The following is a 25,834-nucleotide window of genomic DNA, read 5'->3' as shown; positions in this document are numbered from 1 at the left end:
AACAGTCCTTAAAGAGAAGATCAAAACTTACGCGTAAAAGGCACCCAGGATCATCCATGGTTCAGTTGAGACAAAAGGGGATGACATGTGGATGACAAAGAACAGAAGACGGACTCATTTCATTCCTGTAGTACTGGGGAGGGGCAGGGGGGGAGGCAAATCCCAGAGTGGCACCAACTGGAGACGTGGCTTCGTCTGCACAGGGGCCGGAAGCCCGTCACTTACACATGCCCACAGCTCTGATAGGTGGGGACGAGGAGCAAAAAGGAGAGATCTGTACCAGGTTCCTCACAAATAGGCTGACTTGGGGTGGGGAGGGCGGGAGCAGAGGGACCCCATCCTGAAAACTTGAGGGGGCCCCCCCGAAGCGTGATACATGAAATTTGATTCGTCATTTGATTTTTATTGATTTGCTACATTTATACTTCACCTTTTCCTCCAAGGAGCCCAAGGTGGCATGCATGGTTCAACTCGTCTCCATTCCGTCCTCACAACCACCCTGTGAGGTAGGTTAGGCGGAGAGCCAATGAGCTCCATGGCCGAGTGGGGACTAGACCCAGGTCTCCCCAGTCCTAGTCCAATGCTCTAACCTAGCCTTCCTCAACCTTTGGCGCTCCAGATGTGTTGGACTACAACTCCCAGAATGCCCCAGCCAGCTCTGGCTGGGGCATTCTGGGAGATGCAGTCCAACACATCTGGAGCGCCAAAGGTTGAGGAAGGCTGCTCTAACCACTATACCCAGATAGGAAAATTCTTAAAGGAACCGGCACTGTATCCACAACACTCGTCTTTAGTCTGCTGCACTAATTCATGTCAGGGATAGTCAACAGGGTGATCAGTTACTAAATCCACTTCCTGAGCCAATTCTATACAACACCTGGTATCTTGATTAGAGTTTAATCAAGAAATGGTAGTACATGAAGAGGTCAATTTGCATGGCTAAATACAGTTCCAGGGCCCAATCGTTGTCTTGAGAATAGCAGCCCACAAGAATATCTAAGTTGACCACTGTTGATTTAAACCAGGTAACGTCTTTCAGATGCCACATTCGTACAGGAGAAGGCAAGGATGGTTTTGGGAATTATAAAATTCTTCTGCCAGGTCAAATGGTTTAGGGCCAGGAACATCTCCCATATGAACTCTGGCAACCTCTGTCGGCTGTCCTTTGCGTTTCTTCCCCATTGGTGGCAGGGCCTTCTCAGTATTGGCACCTAGAATTTTGGGATTCTACCCTGAGGGCAATGCACCCGGCTTCCTCACCGATAGCTTTTAGGCAGCAGGTTAAAAACATATCCTTCAAGTAGGGCTTTTTGGAAGTCGATAGCTGACATTCCTTCCCAGTTTTTCTTATTCATTCTAAATGACTGACTCTTCAAAAACAGTTTAATATTTTGCTGTTGTTAATTCCATTCGATAATCATGCTGTTATTACACTGTTGTGTTTTTTTAAAAGGGTAGCTTTTATTTTGATGTAAGCTGCCTTGAAGACCATTTGATGAAAGGGCACAATAAATATTTTTTTAAGAAAACATATAAAATGGCTCAACACTAGCGCATTACGAACTTTTGGGGCCTTGTTGCTAGGCTGGGAAGAAAGGGGGCCTTCCGCCCCTGCAACCCACCCACCTGCTCACCCCTCAGCTCCCCGGCCTGGAGGGCAGGCCCTTACCTTCAGATCCTCAGAGAGATCACTGTAGTCGATCTCAATGAGAGCTTCTCGCGCGTACATGTTGGAGGTCCTTTGAGAGCTGCTCGCTGCCTCCTCACCCTGGGAGCTGCCCTGCAGCAGAGCCAAGAAAGGGCCTGTTCAGCCAACACACGAAGCCATGGTTAAGCCGCTAGCCCTTTTGCAGCAAATGCTTACATAGCCACCACGGTTAGGAATGGTTCACACGACGCATTAAGCCATAATGTTTAGCTCAAAACGCTTAACCACTGTGGCTTAGCGTGTCGTCTGAACAGCATCAACGAGAGAGCCGTTTTAACACCCCATTTCTGGCCTCTTGCCCATCGTCCCTTGGTTGGGGACACTCTCCTGACCTCTTCCTGACTGATATCATCCATGGTGCCGTTGGAGAGTGGAAGCTTGATGTCCTGCATTTTGCAGGCTTGCAGCAAATTGTGGCGGTCGCTCCGCTTCTGCTCCAGCTTGGTCTCAATGGCCGTCACCTCCTTCTGTAAGTGCGTCATCTCCCTGCGGACAGAGGCCACAGAGGTACAGAGTGAGGGGCAAGGCATGGAAGGCTGCACCTATGTGAAAGCCAGACAGAAAGCCTGGAGACAACTAGGAGCTCTCAGAGCTTGGCACTATACCGGACCTATTACTCACCTGTTGGGAGTCAGTGGCGGGCGTGGATGCTTTTTAACCTTTATCATGGTTCCGAGACCCACCTTCGCCCTTCATGAATCTCACTTGGATTGGGGCCCTCCCACGCTAGAGACAGCAAGCCCCATCTCTGACTTGACTGCTCCAGGAAGATCACCTCCTAGAGACCCTTTCAACGGTGGAGAGTACTCTGGGCTGTCATCTCCGCTCCGGTGTGGCCCAGCCAGAACGGAGGCAACACACCCGATGGCACAGGAGACATATATGGGTCACACCTCAGGACGGGTACCCACACTCCCCTCTCAATGTTGCACCCCACCAAGAGGCACTAGGGCTCCACAGACACACTTGCCCAAATTTTGATCCCAGGTTTCAAGCCATTAATTCCCATAGATAGAGGAAAACCAATTTTAATAACAAGCCAGTGGGGAGGTGTGAGACACAGAGATTGGTTTTTTTTTAGTTGAGGGGACAGCTAAGGACTGGCCTTTTCCGGCAGGCCCGTCCAGATCAATGTAAAACCAAGAATTTTTAAGATGTATTGATTCCTGTTCTAATGTTGTTCCCCGCCTCGATCCAAAGGGAGAGGCGGGTAAGAAATAAATAAGTAAATTATTATTATTATTATTATTATTATTATTATTATTATTATTAAGGGGGTACACAATGGAGGCCAATTAAATCACAAACTGTGTGGTAAGAGTTATAAAAGAGCAAGAAACCTCTCTCTCACTTGCTGGATGTTCAAGTTCTAAGAGTGTGTATGCATATGTGTCCGTGAGGTGGCTTCTAGCTTAGAGAACTTTAACCGGGATCTCAAGATCTGGTTGCCAGTGGCAACCATCCCTTTGCTTCTGGCAACAGTACCTCCCCTACACACTTCCCCCAAAGATCCCCCTCTCTTCCCCCAAATTTTCCACAAATTGCAGAACTGCCAGGTGCCAGGGAGCCCCTCCCCCCTCCCGGTGACATGCCGCCCAGGGAACTCAAGAGAGGACGGTCAACGGCAAGCACAGGTGACTGGTTAGGAAACCAAGCCAAAACTTGTGGATCCCTGGGCTTAAAACAAACACAAAGTCCTGTCCTTCATCAATAGCTATTAACGGTGAAAACTAAATGGCACCTCCATGTTCAAAGGAAGCGTACCGCACAAGTGCTAGATGCAGGGGACAGACTATACAGGGGAAGGTTGAGGCTGCCGCGACCCACTTGCAAGTTCCCCAGGGGGCACTGGCTGGCTGTCATTGGACCCAGTGAAGGCTGCATCTGGTCCAATCCAGCACAGGGTTCTGCTCTGACAGTCTTTTACATTCTGCCATATTCCCTCCTCCCTTCTTCAGCGTTAGAAGGAGCGGAAGGTTGTGAACCCAACACAAATAACCCAAGATCAGGCCAAATCACAGGCTGAAGCCGAGGGAGAGTCCCCTTCCTCAATCCCCACCCACCCTCGGAAGCCAAGACTCACTTGTTGGCTCCGCCCAGCTTCTTACGGATCTCCTCCATCTCGTGGTTCTTGTCGTTCACCTCGGACTTCTTGGCCAGGTGCTGGTTCTTCAGGTCCTGCAGCTGCGCCATGGTCTCATCAATGATCTTCATGTGCCGCTGCTCCTCCTAAGCAGGGGCACAGAAAGGGTGAGGCCCGCCACCACAAGGCTTGGCCCACTCCAGCTGGATCCCCCAACCCCAACCCTCCCCAGCCACGGCCCCTCGGGCACCTTCTTGAGCTTCTCGATCTCCGCCTCATCCTTCTTGACGGTCTGCTCCCACATGTGCACTTTGTCCTGATCTTCCTTTAGCTGGTTCTTCTCGTAGTCTAGCTGGATGCCCAGACGGGTCTTCTGGTTCTCAAACTCCAGCCTGTGGAAGGGATGCAGGGGGTGCGTGTGTAAAAGGCTGGGTCCTGTACCCAAACCTTCCTCCCCATCCTGCGGCGCATACGGCTTCTTGAGACTGGGAGAACGCAAGCGGTGACGGGAGAACGGGGGCCCGTACCTTTTCTTGGCAATCTCGTTCTGCCGCTTCACCTTCTCCTCCTCGAATTCCCGGATGTTCCTCACCCCGATCTCCCGACAGAACTCCTCAAAGACCTCATCTTCCACCTGCAGGGATGGGAAGAAGCTAAATTAAGACAGGAGATGCACACAAGAGGATGGGGCAGGGCAACTCTTGCGTTATTTTTTAAAACCAATGTTCTACTTTTAGGTAAACCCCTCTGCCCCCTTGACCTTTGTCTGCCGTGCAGCCCATCGGCATTGCAGAAGGTTCTGGGGCGTGGATCTAGGCAGTTCAACCGCAGCTTTTAAAGCTCAGCTAAAAACTTTTCTTTTTCCTAAAGCTTTTAAAACTTGATTTTGTTCTGACTTTATACTGTTAGTTTTACCCTACCCAGAGCCTGTTTACCCTACCCTGTGCCTGTTTGCATTCTCTTCCCCTCCTTATTTGTTTTATTATGATTTTATTAGAATGTAAGCCTATGGTCTTGCTATTTACTGTTTTACTCTATACAGCACCATGTACATTGATGGTGCTATATAAATAAATAATAATAATAATAAGGATGCACAGGGTCCATCCGTCCAGAATGTTGGCCAAGCCTTGTCCATCTCGCCCAGGGCAATTAACTCTGGCTGGGTCTCCGGTATCCCACCTGCCTTTGCTACCTGCCCCTTTCAACTAGAGACACCAGGAGCTGAACCTGGCACTTCCTGCCTGCAGAGCCTGGGCTCTAGCCCAGAGCTATGGCCCCTCCCCATGTTAAGCACAAAGGTACCCTGGAAGACAGCCCTGGCTCTGTGCATTGCAGGGGAAGGTCTGGAATCGGAGGTGGGAGGGAGGCCGCCATCTTTCAGGGCACCTTGTCCTCCATTAAGAGCCTCGTGTGGCGCAGAGCGGTAAAGCAGCAGTTTCTGCAGCTGAAACTCTCCCCACGGCCTGAGTTCGATCCCAGCGGAAGCTGGTTTCAGGCAGCCGGCTCGGGTCGACTCAGCCTTCCATCCTCCCGAGGTCGGTAAAATGAGTACCCAGTTAGCTGGGGGAAAGGTAATAACGGCTGGGGAAGGCAACGGCAAACCACCCCGCTGGGGGAAAGGTAATAACGGCCAGGGAAGGCAACGGCAAACCACCCCGCTATAAGGCCTGCCAAGAAAACGTCAGTGAAAGCTGGCGTCCCTCCAAGAGTCAGTAATGACTCAGTGCTTGCACGAGAGGTCCCTTTCCTTTTCCTGTCCTCCATTACAGATCTTCTCAGTGGAGGAACCCAGGTAGCCTTCTGAAGAAGCCCAGAGTTCCTACTGTTGTTATTATTACAATGCACATCTGTATCTCAGCTAAGTTGCCTGGAACAAAATTTCAAAGCTGCCAGAGAGGAGGATGGGTATGAAGACATGGTCACTTCCCACTACTCCCCCACCCCACCCCGCTTTCCCCAAGGCTGTTGGCTGGAAGAGGAGCTTCCCACAGAGCTTGTGCCTCTGCATCCTGCTCCTCCCATGTTTCCCTTGAGGCGATGCCCCTTTGGCTGCCCTCGGCCTTGATCCTCCACACCTGGTTCATCTTCTCCTTGAGCTCCTTCATCTCACGCTCCCTCCCTTGAATGATGCGCTTGATGTCGTTGATGCGGGGCCCGAAGTTGGCCAGCTCACTTTCCAGCTTGGACTTTTCCTGTTGGGAACAGCGTCAAAACAGGGGTGTAGCTCAGGGGAGCGGAAGAACTGACATTAGGAACCAATCAACCAACCCACCCCCACCCCCTCTAAATGGAAAAAGCAAGGACACTTCAATCAATTTGGAAAATGGCATAACTGGCGCTTCAAGAGTGGGTGGGACGGGCGCAGCCCAAAGTTCAACAATGAAAACACACGCCACGCTAAGCCATGTGGCCTTTTCAAGGGTTCTGTTGTTCTTCCTACACCGTACTAACATGGCCGCTCTTTTGGAAAGCTGCCCACTCAGTATAATGCTGCCTACCCAAAAGCAGGGTTGCAGCAGGTCTTCATAAACCCCAACAGTAAGACGCCGGGCCCCAGGATGCGAGTGAAGCATCCTGGGGCCAATCTGGCCCAAGAGCCAATCTGTCCCAAGAGCTCAAGGGTTCCAACCAAGGGGTGGTGGTGGTGGTGGTGGGGAACCAACTGGGATGGGGTTTCACTCAGGGCTCCCCTGAGTTGGAAACAGACGGGCCTCCCTCAGCACTTTCGGCTGCTGCACAGTCTCCAACACCCATTACCTGAGAATCCCTGCTTTAGTTCAAAGGCAAAGGAAAGCATTTCGCACATCAGGCGCTGACACGGAAGTTGGAGGCCTGAAGGGCATCTGGCCCCAGCCAGCCACCATACCTGGAGATTGAGAGCAAGATGGCGGGTCTTGGTTTGCTCCAAGTCGCTCTGGGAGTATTTCAAGCGCATCTGCAAGCCGTGGGCCTGGGACTGGACCTGGCGCAGCTCCGCCTCCTTCCGCTTGGCCTTCATTTGCTCCTGGGAGAGGGAGATTTAGAGACAGAACAACAGCCCTGAATGAGAAGGTGACCTTGTAGCTACCTATGAGTACTGCAGAGTTAGATGGCAGGAATAAATTCCACGCAGCAGTTAGATGGCAGGGATATATCAATGAGGATTAAGGAGGAAGCCTAGCTCTGTCTCAGGAACTTGAAAGATGCCAAGGCAAACAATTCCCAACAGGCATTTTTTTAAAACAACTAAACCCGAGATCCAAAAAAAAAAAAACACCCCAAAAAGAGGCATTTGATACAGTGCATAAACAGTGCAATTTCAGGCAAAACGTGACACAGTCCTGTAACAACTTAAAAACCCACAGAGAGACGTTTCTCTAAAGGCAAAGAGGCTATTTAGTCAGATGCATCCGAAAACTCAGGACACAATACACTTGTTAGTATTCAACGCATCACAGGACTGTTTTCCATTTTTCTACAGCAGACTAAGCACAGCTCCTCTGAATCTGACAATTTCAATGATTCTGGTCAACAAGTCTTATGATAGATGCCTCTGGGAACGTGTTATATATGAGATGCACATGTACCCAGAGGATTCCCCCCCCCACCCAAATGATCCCATCAACAATCGCCCTTCATTTGAAAGGAAGGGAGAAGGGGGGGATGGAATGAGAAGTAAATAAATAAATAAATAACCTTTCAAAGGAAGAGTGATTGTTGATGGGTTCATGGGGTGGGAGGGGGGAAAACTGCATACGTTTGCTCCTCATACATAACATGTTCCCAGAGCTCACCAAAATAACTGAAATTGTCAAATCTCAGCAGGGGAGCCACGCTTAGTTTGCAGTATAAAATGCAAATATATGAATTTAAATAAAACTGACAAGGCAATGTCACCTCTAACAAAGGGCTGACAATATCTATCTGTCTACCTAGGTCAGATATTCCAAAACGTATTTGCTGAGCCGGACATTGGAGGAAGCCCACTGTCAGAGCTTGGAAAAAGTATGAATTGGGTGGCTAAGACACCCATTGGGGGTGTCTTATGAACTGTGTGACTAAGACACCCATTGGGGGTGTCTTATGAACAAGGGAAATAAATCACAACCTTCACACGCACACACTTTCTATCAGGGTCCTCGTGATGTTGATCCTCCAGATGTTGTTGGGGTACAATTCCCGTCATTTCTGATCATTGGTCATGCTGGCTGGGATTAATGGGAGTTGGAGTCCCACAGCATCCACAGGGTTCCCCACCCATACTTTAGAGCAGGCATGCAACTTGTGGCCGTCCGGATATTTTGGACTACAACTCCAATCAGCCCTTGTCAGTATAGTCAATGGTGAGGAATGATGGGAGCTGTAGGCCAAAACATCTGGAGGAACATGAGTTGCCCAATCTCTTCTCGATCGTCCCAGAGTGCAGGACATGAAATAACGGGCTCAAGTTAAAGGAAGCCAGATTCCAGCTGGACATCAGGAAAAACTTCCTGACTGTTAGAGCAGTACGACAATGGAATCAGTTCCCTAGGGAGGCTGTGGGCTCTCCCACACTCGAGGCCTTCAAGAGGCAGCTGGACAACCATCTGTCAGGGATGCTTTAGGGTGGATTCCTGCATTGAGCAGGGGGTTGGACTCGATGGCCTTGTAGGCCCCTTCCAACTCTGCTATTCTTTGATTCTAATGGGCTCAAGTTACAGGAAGCCAGATTCTGGCTGGACATCAGGAAAAGCTTCCTGACTGTTAGAGCAGTACGACAATGGAATCAGTTCCCTAGGGAGGTGGTGGGCTCTCCCACACTCGAGGCCTTCAAGAGGCAGCTGGACAACCATCTGTCAGGGATGCTTTAGGGTGGATTCCTGCATTGAGCAGGGGGTTGGACTCGATGGCCTTGTAGGCCCCTTCCAACTCTGCTATTCTTTGATTCTATGTATACACACACACATACACACATATTAAAAAATTGGTGTATTCTTGCATACCGGTTTTGTACAGGGGAGTATCCCACTGTTTGAGTCCCTGCCTGCAATCTGAAGTGGGAATAGTGGAGACCCTGCTTTATCACCTCCGGGACTTGCCTCTAGCTACCGAAGGGGCCCAGAGCAGCAGCAGGCCCCAGCTTCCCCTGGCTAAGTCGCAAGGTTCCTTCTTGTCCATAAGACAAACTGCTTGCGTAAACAACTAGGTACTATTGTTTATTCCCTTGACTGAAAATTCCTGCCCTCAAGGCACTCATTGGTTTGAACTATCTCCACTTACTGATGGCATATTATCCACACTTGAGAGGTATAGCTCTCGCATTCGTACAAAACCAATGAAAGCAGCCGGTGGCTGATGAAAGCTGAGAAACGAAAGGAGAGGGTGCTTCTAGAGGGCAGCACAAAGGACGCTTGCGTTCCACACAGCTCCTTCACTCCCACATCCAACATGGCTGCCCTTCTCGAGGAGAACAGGACATCACATCCCTCTCGGGCAAAACCTCCACTTTACCTCTCAACCTTGGGCTTTCACCAAATAGTTCCAATCGCCAGCTAAAGTAGTCTGAATTCTGCTAGAGACAAAATCTTCAAAACGACTTGTCTATGTGCCCTTTTACTCTTCATGTAGAATTTCGGTGCCAATATCTTCAAGCCAAATGCCCTTCTTTTATGCCTCTGAATACCGCAAAGGAGTCCAACGCCTATTCAGAAGTGAGGACCTTCAGTGGTGCCCCAGATACTAAAAAATCAGTTTGTCCCCCTCTACAATACTTATAGCTTACAGCAGAGGTGGGCAGGCCTTATGGCTACAATGCAAAATTCCAACCTTTAGCTCTTCCGTCAGCCTCTCCTTCTTCTCTTTCAGCTTGTCCACAGCCTTTTCGTCCCAGCGCCGGGCCTTGGCTTTCAGGTCACTGGCACCTCCTGAGATCACCCCAGACTTCTGGAACAGGGTTCCGTCCAGGGCTACAGTCTGGAAGAGAAAGAGACTTGGCTGGCAGACAGAACAGCAGCTAGCAACAACTACAATCAATGATTCTGTGCAAGAAGAAAGCAGGATTCATCGGTTGCCCAACTCGTTGTCCTCCCAGTGTTTTGGCCTACAACTCCCATGATCCCTCAGCACTGATGGGAGTTATAGGCCAAAACATCTGATTGGCCACAGGTTAGAGCAAAGACAGGACCAGAAGTTATTCTGCAGTTCTACACATGCGCAGAATTGGGAACTGAGGGCAAAATTCTGCAACCTGAATTTATTTATTTATTTAAGAGCGAGTTTCCAGCCCTTCTGGTTGCAAAAGTAGACATGTATGAACTTTTGGCGAACTCTCACAAACCAAAAGGAGGGGGCAGAGGAAGACTTGCATTGGTAAAGACACTGTGACTTCAGCGTCCTGAATTAGCTGTTTCTCACAGCCACAACTAGCAGAAACCAGATACTTCATGCAAAACAAATCAAACCGCATTTTCTTAGCTGTTACACATTTATACAAGGTCAAAAACATTCAGGTTTCCTTGTTGCACAATTTTGACTTGGATTACGTTTGAGGTTTTGTGGGAGGATTGTGGTCAACATACCGCACCCTTCCCCACGCGGGCTGCAATTCCCATCACTCCCAAACAGCATGCCTCCCTCCTGGTTGGGGATGATGGGGGTTATAATCCAACCGGTCTGGAGGGCTCTGGTTTGGAGAAGGCTGGCCTACAGGGGGAATGGGCTAGTCGGGCTCCCCCTGACCTTGTGACGCTGGTGCCCCCCAAAAGCGATGCGGCGGGCATCCTCCACGTTGTCGCACACGAGGGCGTTCCCGCAAGCGTACTGCAGGGCCTTCTTGATGTGTGGGGGCTCATAGCGAATCACATCGATCACCAGCTTGGCTCCCTTCAGCTCCCGGAGCTTTTCGTCTGTGGGCTTCACCTGGGAGAGGGGAACAGACAAACTCTCAGTCAGGCTCATGCAGCATACAGGCCGTTCTGGCTTTGGAAGTGGGCAGGGGCACAAAACGTAACAAGTTTATGCCAGCTTGCTTTGTCCTCATAAGCCTATTCCAGCCAGTGAACTTGGGGTGGGGGTGAGGCAGAACCGTCATCCCTTTCCCAGGTTATGGGTTTATACCAGTGGTTCCCAAACTTTTTCAGGTAACCGCCCCCTTGGTTCCACAAACTCATGCCCAGTGCCCCCTGCATGCAGCCCCTTTAAATGGGAAGCACCCGCCACAGCCTTGCCGAGGGAGGGAGGAAAAAGAGAGCGAACGCCTTTGTTTTGCAGCCGGCGTGGCGGGGCACACCAAGCAGGGTATGTCTCTTCATTAGCGTTTTGGTGCTTTTGAAACATTTCAATTCATCATTAAAAGGACACTTCTTAAACAGTATTAATACATGTGTGGATTCTTCCCCTATATGGCTTGGGACCAAACTACCTTCTCCCATAAAAATGTCCCTGGGTTTTAAGACCTTCTGGAGAGGTGCTTCTTGGAAAAGACCACCTCGAGAGCCCCCCTGCTGCCCCTTTGCCTCTTAGCATCCCCCTGCTGCCCCCTTGCCTCTTAGCGCCCCCCTATGCAATCCCACTGCCCCCAAGGGGGCAGTACCGCCCACTTTGGGAACCACTGGTTTATACCTTCAGTTCAAAAGCAAGTGAAATCTGGGGAGCGGGGGAGGGGTGCCTCAGGAGCAGAAAAGGGCAAAAAACATGACACGTGGAAAAGGTTGAATCGAACTCCCACCGGGGTATGGCAAATTTGAGAGAGGACTACCTGTGGAGGGGTTTGGACACCCACAGTGCCCAATTGAAGGTGGGAAAAAGAAGAGGGGGAGAAGGATAGAGTAGGCCAAACACGTGGTTTTCCTGTCAATAATCCACCATCACCACATTTATATCCCACTCTTTCTACAACAAGCTCAATCAGCATAAATGGGATTATCGTATGCTATCCACATAACAACCTTGCAAAGCAGGTTACGCTGAGAGATTTATTTATTTATGTATTTCTTGCAATTCTATACCATTCAATAACCGAAGCTTTCTGGGCGGTTCACAAAAGTACGATTCAAAGTATAAAACGAACAACAGTATAAAAACACAATATACAAGCACAACCAGGACAAACGACATGCCCAAGGCCACCCACAGAGCTCCATGGCTGCGCAGAGAGGGTAACCTCAAATTTCCCCTCATCAAATCCATGGCAGGCCTCACCTCAAGGTAGTCAAGTGGCAGGAAGGTCTCGGGCTCCCCTCTCTGCTCCTTGATGTACTGGATGCAGTCCCGGCCAGTCTTCTCCGAGTCAACAATGATGGCATCCATGTTCTTGCCCAGCACCTTGGTGACGGCTATCTGGTATTTCTTCTGGGTGGGCTGGCAGAGGTCAATCAGACGCCCATACTGCGTGAAGCAAGGAAGAAGAATGAGGCCAGCAGGGCTACGCCGATCCAACCTCACCTTTGCTCCACCACGCCTGGCCTAGGCCCGGCCCAGCCAGATTGGTGGTTTGGTTTTATCAACGCACCACCTACCACGGAGCCAGGGTAGAGGCGCTTGATGCTTTCCATGATCTCGGCCTTGCGCTGCTGCCGGCTGTTCTCCTGCCGGTCGATGCGGGCGTCCCCCAGCTGCTCCATCACCTGGTTCAGCTCCTTGTTGATCTCATCGATCCGGCGCTTTGCCAGCTCTACCTCCTCCGTCAGCTCCCCCTCCAACTTCTTTTGCTCTTCCAAGGACTGCCTGAAGAAGGGACAGTGAGAAGATGACACAGGAACGGTAGGCCAGGGGTGGGCAACCTGGAGCCCTCCAGATGTTCTGGACTACAACTCCCATCAACCCCAGCACAGCCAATTGTCAGGGATTTTAGGAGTTACAGTCCCAAACATCTAGAGGGCAACAGCTGTCTACCCCTGCCCTGGGCACGCTATGCCAGAGTATTTGGTTGCACTGCGCTGGGGCTACCCTGAGTTCTTCTAGGATGGCCCCTAGAGCTCAACTTCCTTCTCTCTTGCCCACACTCTGCTCATGACACACACACACACACCAGTCCAGTAAGAGGATTGTGCACCCCACCACCCTGGTCCTTACTTGCTAGTAGCAATGTACTCCTCCAGCTTTTCAATGCGCTTCTGGTTCTCCTCAATCTCCCGCAATTTCTGCTTTATCTTGGCCTAGAGAAGAGAACAAATAAGAAACAACTAAGCAAGTACCAGGCAGGTTAGCTCAACGTCAGGGCCTGGCTCAAGCAATGACAAGCGTGAGGGTGTCACTCCCCCTGAGGAGAACCGCCGCCAAAGGCAACGCCAGAAGGACAGGGAAGGAACCAAAGAGGTCACTTAATCCATTGCTCTTCAGTTGGTTAGGCAACCGAAAGTGGTTCACATCAAAGGCGGGTGGACACACCAAGGCCATCTTCGGGAGAAAGAACAAAGAGCAAAGGGCGGAAAAAGAGGTCAACTTATTATTATACAAGATGCACTGTGTTATATATTTTTGTCCAGTGTTGCAAGCTTGGATGTTAAAAGTGTGTCTTGGATATGGAAAGACGGAAGGTCGCCGGATCCCACTCGTTTCACAGAGGCACAAAATTCTACCCTTCAAGCTTCCGTAGCAGCTTTTTGATATGCAAAATAAATTATAATTCACTGTGTAAATATATATAAATGGTAGACTCTGGGCACCGAATTTGGATCTCCTGGGTGCAGAATTATTATCTTTTAAAGCACAGAGGGTGCACATCCCTCAGTATGGGGAACACTGGCAAAGTCCTGGGAAGGAGAGACAAATGGGGGACTGGCCGGCGAGATCACATCACGCCAGTCCTTTTCCAGCTTCATTGGCTGCCAGTCCAGGTCCGGGCCCAATTCAAAGTGCTGGTATTGACATTTAAAGCCCTAAACGGTTTGGGGCCAGGTTATTTGAAGGAACGCCTCCTCCCATATGTACCTGCCTGGACCTTAAGATCATCTACAGGAGCCCTTCTCCGTGAGCTCCTGCCAAAGGAAGTGAGGCAGGTGGCTACCAGGAGGAGGGCCTTCTCTGCTGTGGCACCCCGGTTGTGGAATGAGCTCCCCAGAGAGGTCCGCCTGGCGCCTACACTGTACTGCTTTCGTCGCCAGTTGAAGACCTTTTTATTCGCTCAGTATTTTAACACTTAATTTTAACTTAAAGTTTATTGTTCTAACTCTGTATTTTAATCTTCTATCAATTTCTGCTGCGTGGTTTTATCCTGGTTGTGCTTTTGATACTGTATTTTTGGTATTTGTGCTTTTAACCTGTTGGTTGTTTTACGATGGTTTTAATTTTTGTGAACCGCCCAGAGAGCTTCGGCTATTGGGCGGTATAAAAATGTAATAAATAAATAAATAAATAAATAAAATAAAATAAAATAAAATAAATAAATGGGGAGAGCCAGCAAAGACGCTTGCAAACGTTCACCTCCGTTTCGACTTTCTTCCTTTCCTCCAGATCCAGCCGGTCCTGATCTGCCTTCTGGTCCCGGTTGAACTTCTCCAGCTCTTGGGCCAGGGTGGCTGCTCTCTTGCTAGCCTCCTCCTTCAGCCGGTGGTATTTCTTCACCTGTTTGGTAAAGGGTAGGAGGAGAGGAGGAAGGAAAATGGTGATGGTATTGTTTATATGCCGCATTTTCTCCCAAGTGAGCACATAATCCGTTTAGAGCAGGGGTGTTCAACCTCTTTCACCCCGGGGGCCGCATTCCATTTTGGAGCTCGGGGGGGGGGAGCACATTCCAGTGGTGGGCGGGGGCCAACGGCAAAAGAAGCAGGGCCAGAATACCACCCTATTTGCGCTTAAGGCTCTTACTGCCAGTAACTAAGCTTTTTTAGACCAGCCATTTGGAATGTGGGGAAAAGCTGCACAAAAGCTGGAGAACCACCGAACAATCGGTCCTCAGGAGAAAGGAGAAGGGGGTGTGGCCATCTGGGGAACGACAAGAGGGCCGGACTGGGCCTGAGGTTCCCTACTTCCAATTTAGGAAGTATTCAATGCTCCAATTCAAAGAGGCCATTGCCTGAGTGAGAAGAGGGCCATGCACAGAAATGTATGTTGGGACATGGGACATTTTTGTGCTTCTAAAGCCTGGTGCTTCCTACTTAGCCCTAGCTGGGAACTGAAGAACAAAGCCAAGAATCTCCGTTTACTGTGGTGTTTGTATACTTCTCCACCCATGCCTAGAGGTTTCCACAGCGCACAAACAACTCCTCCCTCCTCACTGATGGAGAATTTGGGAATTCTCAGCAGTAGAGCATACAACCTGCAGGTTAAAACCCACAAATTTCCAAGGCCCTCCTCTCAGTTTACAGATGGGCAGTCAGTGGGATAGTGCCCTTTTGGCGGTGGCCCCTGGATTATGGAAAGGCCTCCCGAGAGAGGTGTGCCTGGCCCCTGCATTGCCCGCTTTTAGGCAAGCTTTTTAAAAAGCTCTTATTGCTTAAAAACAACAACCAGGCTGCTTCTTTTAAAATAACTTCTGTCTTACTGCTGTGATTTGTTTTTTGTTTTTAGAACTTCTGTTAGATTTTATTTATTACTACAAACAATACAAACCAACATAACAACTAACATACCAATACCTAACAAATTACTTGAATATATAGTTATTAACATATAATACTTTGTCATAACATAACAACATAAATCAACATAATAGCAAGTGCTCCCCCTTCCCTCCGGGATCATTCCTGTTTCCAAAATCTGAACACCTCTTCTGCTGGCGGTTTCCCACTTCCCTTAGAAAACACAAATATTAGGAACTGTTTCCAAATTTCCTCAAAATCGTTCGTTTTTGCTATACCTCTTCTCACTTTAATGTTACATGTTAATTTATCATTAATTGCAATCTCCCATACTTCTTTATACCATTCTTCAATACAATAATCTCCTTGAATCTTCCAGTTCCTAGCTACAATCAACCTTGCTGCAGTCAGCAAATTCGTTATCAATTCTTTAATTAAATCTTCATATAGTGAGAGTAATGCAACTCTTGGTGTTTCTTCTATTTTCATTCCAACAATTTCTTCAATCTCAGAGAACACCATCTTCCACAACTTTTGCACATATTTACAATCCCACCACATATGTACATACGTTCCTTTTCCCCCACAACCTCTCCAACGATTTGCTGAATGCTGGTTATTTATCTTGTTTAGCCTAACCGGGGTTAGGTACCACCTCCATATAATTTTATAATAATTCTCTTTTATTCTCACTGACATATTTCCCAACACTCTTTGTCTCCATAAACCTCCCCAACTCTGCTGTCCTATCTGTACCTTCAAATCTGTCTCCCAAACCAATTTTCCTGCAATATCCATCGCCCCTTTCTCAAGTAATATTCTACATATTTCACTCATTAACCCTTTTTGTGACTTGTTTTGTTGCTGAAACAAAACACTGAAATCCTCATGAGCTGCCCTGAGTAGATCTTGATATGGAAGGGTAGGAAATAAAGTACAACAATTATAGAAATGAGTTAACTTGAAGGGGTTTCAGGTATCTTGGCTGGGAAAGGCTTTAGAGAGCAACAGTACATGGCTAGACAGGCCGTGGCCTGATGTCTACCCTGATTTTGTATTGTCCTGTGTCCCATGAAGCACCTTTCCCCCCTAGGCGCATCCCGACCCATCTTAGAGGCCACTGTTGTTGATCCCCAATGCCTTGAACGCACCTGGTTCTCTTCCAGCGTGAGGTCCCGGCCCTGGCTCTGGCTCTCTTCTTCCATGCGCTCCTCAAACTCCTGCCGGGCCTTCTCCACGGACAGCATCTCCTTCTCCAGCTCGTCCATGTCCCCCTTGCGCTTCTTGTACTGCTTCTGGGCATTTTGTAGGGACTTCTTGGCAGCTTCCAGTTTCTTGATCTTGTGAGACGTATTCTCCTTGGCCTTGATGTACTGCGGTCGCTTCTGGTTCAGCTCAGAATCCTTTTCCCTGCCAAAACAACATTTGTTAAGCAAACTATTCTGTGTCTACTCTCCGGGAGAATCCACTCCCATTCTAGATCACGCTGTAAAGCCACTGTGCGCTTTTGGGGTTGGGTTGGCACATTTGGAATTCTTGAGAGAGTGCCATGGGTGTTCTCACAAAATGGCGGTCACAGAGGGCACGGCTGCGCACAAAGCATTTCTCAGAAGGCAAATGTGTAAGGCTAAAAGAAAAGGAACCTGCCTAAGAACCTAAGCACATGGCAGAGGAGGGGTCTGAGCTCCAAAACACAAAACCACTCTTTTGAATCCAGGTGAAAATGGCACTTGAAAGCAGCACTTTGCAGTATGCGGCACGCCAGCATCCCCATTCAAAAAAAGTTTTAAGTTTAAGACACTTTAGGAAAGAAACTTAAAATCAGAAGCAGTAGGGAGATGCCTGAGGGTGCACTGATGCCCACAGGCACCACACTGGAGACTCCAGTGAGCATAGTTTATGATCTCCCAGGACCCCTGTCTGGATCACGCAATTTGCTGCAGTCCAACATGCAGATGACTTATCACAGTGGATTTCAAAAGGTCACACACACTCTCACCCAGTGTCAACCGCTCTGCTATGGTGCTGTGAATACCACAACTATGTGGAGGGCCGGGGCTGTGATCACATGGTCTTTCCAACCCAACTGGCATCCCACTGGGAAGGTGCCAAGCAAGCCAGAAAGACGCACACTACTGGCCCCACCTACATGGTTGTTCAGACACAAACCACAGCTGTGCAGGTCGGTGCACAAGAAAGCACATGGTTCACTGCAGAGGATTCTGGGGTAGTGCTCTCAGTCACACATTCCACTGAAATGAGGTACTAGCTGGGCCTGTTAGGCCTCACCCTTGCTTCAAGCGCCCCAGAACAACCAAGATAGAGGAGAGAAGAAGACCAATAATAATAGGCAACCATTTTTCATTGTGCGGATGTTGGATCTAGCCCAAGGTCTATAGCAAGAAGTATGCGTTTCCTCAATTTTTAGATGATGCACACATGGAACAAGCATCATGTTAGAATTCCTCCTGTGTGAGAGAAGAATTCTGATCAACTAACACGGCCGTCCATATTAATTGGGCCCCACACTTCCATGGTTTTGTGTGCGTGTGTGTCTTTGCGTGTACTCGACCTGTAGTCAGTGGCTTGGCTTACTTCCTTGAATTATTCGCTCCACGGGATATTTAATCTGTGTTTTAATTCTCCATCATGGGAAATGCCCAGGGCAGATTGCCCTTGGGACCAGTCTTAGCCTCGGTGATCCTGATATGTAAAATGGGACAATTAATAAATTGGTTGTCTGGTGGATTTTCAGGGCTCGTTGTTTGATCTCTGATTTCTATATTAAGTCAGATCTTGCATCTGCAGGTCACCCGAGTTCTTAGTGATTTGCTCTGCCCTTCAAATTGTCATTTTGTGATGGGTTCGGGGATGGTAGAACCCAGAGCTCCAGCAGTTCATTTTGTGATTTGTTTTAAAAAGAGTCGATCGTGCAAGCTGGAAGTCTGGTGCCCCCCCACCCACCCCTGCCCCCTGTCCAATAACACAAACCCCGCCAGCCTTACTTGATCTCCTTCTCGATCTGCTGTTGCTCCCTCATCACTTTGCCCAGCTCCTTCTTCCGGTCCTTGAGCTCGTCCTCCACCTTGTCCATGCGTTTCTTGTCCTTGTCAATCTCTTTGTTCTTGGAGCCCAGCTCCTTGTTCAGCTTTTCAATTTCGGCTTCGTTGTGGTACAGCTTGAAGAGCTGCAGCTGGACTTGAGCTCGCACAACTTCGTCCTTCAGGCGCTGGTACCGATCCGCCTGGCCGCCAAGACAGGAGAGCGGAAAGCATCAGCTATGGGGGGTCACACGTGGTCCAGACCTAGGGATCCTCAAATCCCAAAGCTATTCACTAAGTCAAGCCCAGTTCCCATAAGCGACACCGCCATCACACACTTAGGGCACGGGGTGTTGAACCTCTTCTGGGCCGAGGGCCGAACTCCACTGCAGAAAGACTCCCGGGGGCCACGTTCCAGGGATGGGCGGAGCCAAAGCCAAAAGTGACGGTTCCAACGTACCAGCATGTTTTAGTCTGAAGCTCATTCTGCCGGTAACTAAGTCTTAGGGGAGACATTTCAACCTTTCAGAATGGGGAAGAACCTGCACGCAAGCCGGGAACCAATTGGTGTTTGGGAAGAAAAGTGGGTGGGGCCGCCTAAGGGATCCTAGCGGGCCAGACTGGAACTTAACAGGGACTGGCCGGCGAGATCACATTACGCCAGTCCTTTTACAACTTCATTGGCTGCCAGTCCAGGTCCGGGCCCAATTCAAAGTGCTGGTATTGACATTTAAAGCCCTAAACGGTTTGGGGCCAGGTTATCTGAAGGAACGCCTCCTCCCATATGTACCTACCCGGACCTTAAGATCATCTACAGGGGCCCTTCTCCGTGAGCCCCTGCCAAAGGAAGTGAGGCAGGTGGCTACCAGGAGGAGGGCTTTCTCTGCTGTGGCACCCTGGCTGTGGAATGAGCTCCCCAGAGAGGTCTGCCTGGCGCCTACACTGTACTGCTTTCGTCGCCAGCTGAAGACCTTTTTATTCACTCAGTATTTTAACACTTAATTTTAACTTAAATTTAAATTTTACTGTTTTAACTCTGTATTTTAATCTTATATCAATTTTGCTGCGTGGTTTTATCCTGGTTGTGCTTTTTATACTGTATTTTGTATTTGTGCTTTTAACCTGTTGGTTGTTTTATCATGGTTTTAATTTTTGTGAACCGCCCAGAGAGCTTCGGCTATTGGGCAGTATAAAAATGTAATAAATAAATAAATAAATAAACTTCAGAAGGGCTGGCTTGGGACCCCGTACCAGAGGTTCTGTGCCCCTGATTAAGGGCTACAACAAGCGCTTAATCCCATTGCATTTACCAGGGACTAAGTCCCACTGCACTCATTGAGGCTTCATTCTGAACAGACATGTAGACAATTACACTGTTTGTTAATCAATTGTTTTTATTAACCAATTTAGAGCTTTCCAATTGATTAAAACGCCAAAAAGATACCACATGGTCTATAAAGAAATAACAGTCTTAACTGCAGGCTTATAGAACACACTAAGAGCTGGGGAAGTGTAGCAACTAGGAGCCTGAGCTAGGAATCAAGAAGTGGTCCGAGGCGGCCTTGAATGAGTCTCTCAGCTGCAGCCCTTCAACGGGATAAAGCTGACTTTACAGGGCTGTTGTAAGGATTACAACGAAACAACAATACGCTGAACGCTGTCCATGTGCTTCACCCCACAACGACGTCATAGATACAGTAATTTTTAAAACGTAATTTTTAAAACCACTGCAAATATTTTTTAATAGAAAGGTAGCTTATAAGTGTGTAACAAGCAAAATAAATAAATGCATACAAAGTAGGGATGTGCTCCGCTTCTAATCGGATCGGCGAATTAGGAGCGGAGCGGGGTGCTTCGCCTCCCCTTAAAGCGGAGGCGAAGAGGATTGGGGGGCCGGCGGAGCGTTGCGAAGAGGATCGAGGTGAAGGCGGATCCTTCGCCTTGATCTGGAGCTCCGCAAGAAAGGTAAGTGGGGTTTACCGGGCCCTGCCGCTGTCGCCTATGCGGCGACAGCGGCAGGGCCCGGTAACCCCCCCTCCCTCCTCTCCCTTACCTGCATCCGTCCGCGGTCCCTCGGCTTCTTCAATTGAGCCCGCGGCTCAACCAGGAAGTCTAGGCCACACGGCCCAGACTTCCTGGTTGAGCCACGGGCTCAATTGAAGAAGCCGAGGGACCGCGGACGGATGCAGGTAAGGCCCCCCTCCCCCTTGGTCCCTTACCGGGCTCTGCCGCTGTCACTGCACAGGCGGCGGGGCCCGGTAAACCCCGCGGAGCTCCAATTCGGAGCCGGAGCTCCGCGGCGAAGAGGAGCAGACTATGGGCGGAGCAGCGCGGATTGGCCCACGAGGCGGAGCGGGGGGTCCGTGCACACCCCTAATACAAAGCACTTTGGACATTGAGAAGCGCCAGCTGTTATTACAATTAACATTCAACGGCAGCGGGGAAAGAGAGGAAGCAGAAGAAATGGTGAAGCGGTAGAGAATAGCCTTGGATTGACGGACTTCATTTACATATATACCCCTCCTCTCCCAGTGCCCCCACTCAGTTTTCCTTGCAGCCTGGGATGATCAACCGGGCAGTGGGGGTGTGGGGGAACTGTTGTTCCAGTCCTGCCGTTAGCAGCGCTAGAACAACATTCCCAATCAGGAGGAGGCTAAAGCCTGCTTCCTACATTAGCACCCTCAAGGGGGAATCACCATGTTTCTACCATCATCAGCAGTGGGAAAGCCGCAATCCCGGCTGTTTTGGGGTCACTGGAGGCAGAAGCCGTTCTACCTACCCTGTTTCCCCCAAAATAAGACAGTGTCTTATATTAATTTTTGCTCCCAAAGATGCGCTAGGTCTTATTTTCAGGGGATGTCTTATTTTTCCATGAAGAAGAATACGGTACACATTTATTGTTGAACAAAAAAAAAAGGTCTTATTTTCGGGGGGGACGCCTTATATTACAGCGAGAGGCAAAACTGGAAGTAGGTCTTATTTTCGGGGGATGTCTTACTTTCGGGGAAACAGGGTAGCTCTCCCGATCGGGATGGCTGTTCTAACACAGTCATGCCGGAAAAGTCTCCTCCACACATCAGGCCTGCGTGGTAAATTGGGTGAGGCGCTTGCAGGCTCCACGGGACGCACAGAGAGTGCCAGAGGGTTGCATACGACTTGTAGGTTGTGGACCCATTTTAAGCCAGACTGCATGATTTGCTCAAACGTTCTGGCTGAACCTCTCCGCTGGCTTAGTTTCTGCACTACTTGTGGAGGAATGAAGTCTTGTCCTCCACAACCAGCACGGACACACACCAGGCTGGCACAAGGCAGACGGACCACTCCATCCCTTCTCCACCAGTCTCCTTGTCTTCCCCTCCTCTACTAGCCTCTTTGCAGGCTAGCAAACCTTTGTGCAGCCTAGTAACATTAGGAGGCAGCCACCACCACATACAGCCCAACAGAGCACAGGGCTGGCCCAAGACATTGTGCTGCCTGAGGCAAAGGACAATGTACACCCTCCCACGTCCACCATCTGTCCAGACTGGCAGTTGAATCTTCCTTCAACACCGGTGATGGAACAGCATCCTCCACTGTACCTGAGGACAACTGGCTAACTTAAAGGGCACAAAGAAAGCTAGGTTACGGGACTCCGGGGTGGGGTGTGTGTGTGAGGGGGCTGCTGCCGCCTCCTGACATCTGCTGCCTGATGCAGCTGCCTCACTCTGCCTAATGGTAGGGAGATGAAAGACTGAGGAGATGAAATGAGGAAGGATATGGTGAGACAAGGCTGGCCTGAAACTGAGCTGCTTTTCCATTTTGACTCAAGATACAATGCAGGCAGAGATGCCACGGAATAGTGCAATACCTTCCTGTGCCCAGAGAGAATCATGGCCAACTACTGCCTCTCATTTTTACCTCTTCTTTCTCCTGTTTGGCCTCCTTACGCTCAGCTGCAATGTTCTTCTTGCGGTGGTAATTGAACTGGGTGTCTTCCTCCGCCTTGACCATCTCCTTCTTGCGCTTGTCGTACTCCTGAGCCAGCTCCCCCGAGCGACTGATCTCCTCAAAGAGGGCTGTGCGCTCCTTCGGGTTCTTCATCGCAATAGACTCCACGGCACCCTGGGAGAGTGACAAAAGACCAAAGCCTCAAACCAATCCAAGAGGTTCACCTCATGAATCAGCCTCTTATGTTTCGGCACAAACTGAGCAACGGGCAGCAACATCCCTGAGAGACGGGTGCCACCAACACACCAAACAGCAGGACATTCTGGGATGCCTAGGCAGCGTAGGTCTGGACTTCTACCTGCCTCTCCAGCATCCCAGCCCAGAAGGTTAGAGTCAAGCCCTCCTTCTGGCACCAGGTAAAGACCGTGTTATTTTCCCAGGCATTTTAGACTGTTAATTCTGTCCTTTCAACTCTGTTATTGTATTGTAAATCCCTGCATTGCTGCAAGGTTTTATTGCGGTTTGTACTTCTATATTGTAGTTTTAAGCTTTTAAAATCTATATTGTATTTTAAGATGCATGTTATTATTATTATTATTATTATTTATTTATATAGCACCATCAATGTACATGGTGCTGTACAGAGTAAAACAGTAAATAGCAAGGCCCTGCCGCATAGGCTTACAATCTAATAAAATCATAGTAAAACAATAAGGAGGGGAAGAGAATGCAAACAGGCACAGGGTAGGGTAAACAGGCACAGGGTAGGGTAAAACTAACAGTATAAAGTCAGAACAAAATCAAGTTTTAAACCAGGTTTTAAACCAAGTTTTAACCAGGACCCAAACAGCAGGAGTTGAGAGCAAGCGACATGCAGTGGTGTGGGGGCGCGGTTCATCCAGCCACTGGCAGAGCAGGGCCTTGAGGAAGAGGTGGAAGAAGCAAGCCAAAAGGCCAGGGTGTTTGAGTTCAGTGCTCCAACTACTATTAACAGAGCCATAGGGGAGGGATTTCGACCACTTAGAGGCGAGCCGGGGCTGCACAAAGGCTGGAAAACCGCCCCAGGGCTGGTGGTTGGGCAAAGGTCACGGACCACTGGAGCCCCTCAGAGGGCTGGACTGAGGCCCTGCGCTCCCTGCTCTAAACGGTGGCAACCGTCTCTTGGGCTGCACCAGGCCAGCACCACATCTGAAGCACAACGGGCAAGCATGGAAGTGGGTCAACTGGGCCTAGAGACACTCACTCATGTTGTGGTTTTAATTGTTGTGAACCACCCAGAGAGCTTCAGGTATTGGTCCCTATAAAAATGTAATAACTAACTAACTAAATAAAAACCATCAGCCTGCACCTGTACTTCAGCGCTAACTTGAAAGGCAATATTATCTCACATTTCAGAGTCAATTATTATTATTATTTATTTATTTATTTATATAGCGCCATCAATGTACATGGTGCTGTACAGAGTAAAACAATAAAATAGCAAGACCCTGCCGCATAGGCTTACATTCTAATAAAATCATAATAAAACAATAAGGAGGGGAAGAGAATGCACCAAACAGGCACAGGGTAGAGTAAAACTAACAGTATAAAAGTCAGAGCAAAATCAAGTTTTAAAAGCTTTAGGAAAAAGAAAAGTTTTGAGCTGAGGTTTAAAAGCTGCGATTGAACTTGTAGTTCTCAAATGTTCTGGAAGAGCGTTCCAGGCGTAAGGGGCAGCGGAAGAAAATGGACGAAGCCGAGCAAGGGAAGTAGAGGCCCTTGGGCAGGCAAGAAACATGGCATCAGAGGAGCGAAGAGCACGAGCGGGGCAATAGTGTGAGATGAGAGAGGAGAGATAGGAAGGAGCTAGACCGTGAAAAGCTTTGTAGGTCAACAGGAGAAGTTTATATTGGATTCTGGAGTGAATTGGAAGCCAATGAAGAGATTTCAGAAGTGGAGTAACATGGTCAGAGCGGCGAGCCAAGAAGATGATCTGAGCCAAGAAACCAATGAACTGATGTGAGAAGAAGGAAGGCCGGTGAGAAGAAGGTTGCAGTAGTCCAACCGAGAAATAACCAGTGCATGAACAAGAGTCTTGGCAGAAGAGACAGACAAAAATGATCGAATCCTGGCAATATTCGATCATTTTTGTCTGTCTCTTCTGCCAAGACTTCTGTCAATGAGGATGTATTTGTGAACATAAAGGTTAGCCACCACTGGGCCCAACAGAACTGTTGAGGACAGACAACCTCCTTCTGCTTTGCAGGATTAGATGAGCCCACTGTCGAATCCAGGAATCCATACCACATCCTCAAAACACAACTGCTCCAAGCACACCTAAGCCTGCACACTTTTCAGGAATGTTCTCAGAAGAACCATGGGCTTGGGCTGCCCGTGCAAATGCAGGGCGGGAAAATACCAATGGGTCTGGCATTGCCGTGCATTCCATTACGCTCCAGCAAGGGCACGCGTGCTTTGGTTGGGCGATGAATCTGAAAAACAAAACTCACCTGGAAAACTAGGAAGTTCCTAGCTTTGATGAGAATGCCCAGTTTCTCCAGCTCCTCGCTGTACTCGCTCAGCTGTACCACTTTGTTGTTGATTTTGTACTCCGACGAGCTTCCTAGAAGACACACAGCTTCTTTAGCCTCGGCCGGACAAGACTTGAAACCCAAGATATGGCAAGACCCAGAAGGGCTCACCCACAAGACTTATTATGCTGAAGGTGATGGTGAGGAGCCTTGCAAAAGAGATTCAGAGAAAATAAGGGGAACAAAAAAACCGCAAACAGCAGGACGGGATTCATAGCATCATAGAATAACAGAGTTAGAAGGAGCCTACAAGGCCATCGAGACCAACCCCCTGCTCAATGCAGGAATCCACCCTAAAGCATCCCTGATGGATGGTTGTCCAGCTGCCTCTTGAATGCCTCTAGGGTGGGAGAACCCACCACCTCCCTAGGTAACTGATTCCATTGTCGCACTGCTCTAACAGTCAGGAAGTTTTTCCTAATGTCCAGCTGGAATCTGGCTTCCTTTAACTTGAGCCCATTATTCTGTGTCCTGCACTCTGGGAGGATCGAGAAGAGATCCTGGCCCTCCTCTGTGTGACAACCTTGCAAGTATTTGAAGAGTGTTATCATGTCTCCCCTCAATCTTCTCTTCTCCAGGCTAAACATGCCCAGTTCTTTCAGTCTCTCTTCATAGGGCTTTGTTTCCAGACCCCTGATCATCCTGGTTTTCACATTTAGTTAGGTCTGTTAGTTGTCATTATTTCTGAACACAACACTACTGCTGCAGAAAACCAAAGCAAAATGTCCTGCTGGCTTTCTGAGAGAGATAATGCAGGAGGTTTGACCTGCCATACAACTAAGGTCTAGATTAAGTAACGGGGCTTCTGCTCTGGGAGATTAAGCCTGTGAATGGACAAAGGGATACACCACATAGTTGGCGTCACTTCAAAATAAACATGACTGGCATTGGACTGTAACATACCCCTAAAGCAGAGGTGGCCAACCTACAGGTCTTCAGATGTTTGGCCTACAACTCCCATGATCCCTCTCCATTGGCTACACTGGCTAGGGTTGATGGGAGTTGCAGGAGAAAACATCTAAAGG

General features: G+C 49.0%; 1 protein-coding gene across 1 annotated transcript in view; it reads right to left on the bottom strand.

The window, feature by feature from the left end:
• The window catches only part of SMC1A (structural maintenance of chromosomes 1A), a 36,070-nt gene that overhangs the window by 6,953 nt on the left and 3,283 nt on the right, over positions 1-25,834 (bottom strand). Inside the window, exons 3-19 of the mRNA XM_063119138.1 lie at positions 24,729-24,841; positions 22,210-22,413; positions 18,277-18,515; positions 16,423-16,681; positions 14,175-14,315; positions 12,825-12,907; positions 12,269-12,476; positions 11,952-12,137; positions 10,491-10,670; positions 9,579-9,725; positions 6,661-6,798; positions 5,870-5,986; positions 4,319-4,425; positions 4,042-4,183; positions 3,792-3,937; positions 2,041-2,194; positions 1,670-1,780 (exon numbers count right to left, since the gene is read on the bottom strand). Of these exons, the coding sequence (XP_062975208.1) occupies positions 1,670-1,780; positions 2,041-2,194; positions 3,792-3,937; positions 4,042-4,183; positions 4,319-4,425; positions 5,870-5,986; positions 6,661-6,798; positions 9,579-9,725; positions 10,491-10,670; positions 11,952-12,137; positions 12,269-12,476; positions 12,825-12,907; positions 14,175-14,315; positions 16,423-16,681; positions 18,277-18,515; positions 22,210-22,413; positions 24,729-24,841 (2,675 nt within the window). The remainder of the gene's footprint in view (positions 1-1,669; positions 1,781-2,040; positions 2,195-3,791; positions 3,938-4,041; positions 4,184-4,318; positions 4,426-5,869; positions 5,987-6,660; positions 6,799-9,578; positions 9,726-10,490; positions 10,671-11,951; positions 12,138-12,268; positions 12,477-12,824; positions 12,908-14,174; positions 14,316-16,422; positions 16,682-18,276; positions 18,516-22,209; positions 22,414-24,728; positions 24,842-25,834) is intronic.

The sequence above is a fragment of the Elgaria multicarinata genome, chromosome 3 (genome assembly GCF_023053635.1).
Source record: "Elgaria multicarinata webbii isolate HBS135686 ecotype San Diego chromosome 3, rElgMul1.1.pri, whole genome shotgun sequence".
Taxonomy (NCBI): Eukaryota; Metazoa; Chordata; class Lepidosauria; order Squamata; family Anguidae; genus Elgaria; species Elgaria multicarinata.
Note: the sequence above shows the minus strand (reverse complement) of the source record. Positions and strands in the feature narration are given on the sequence as shown.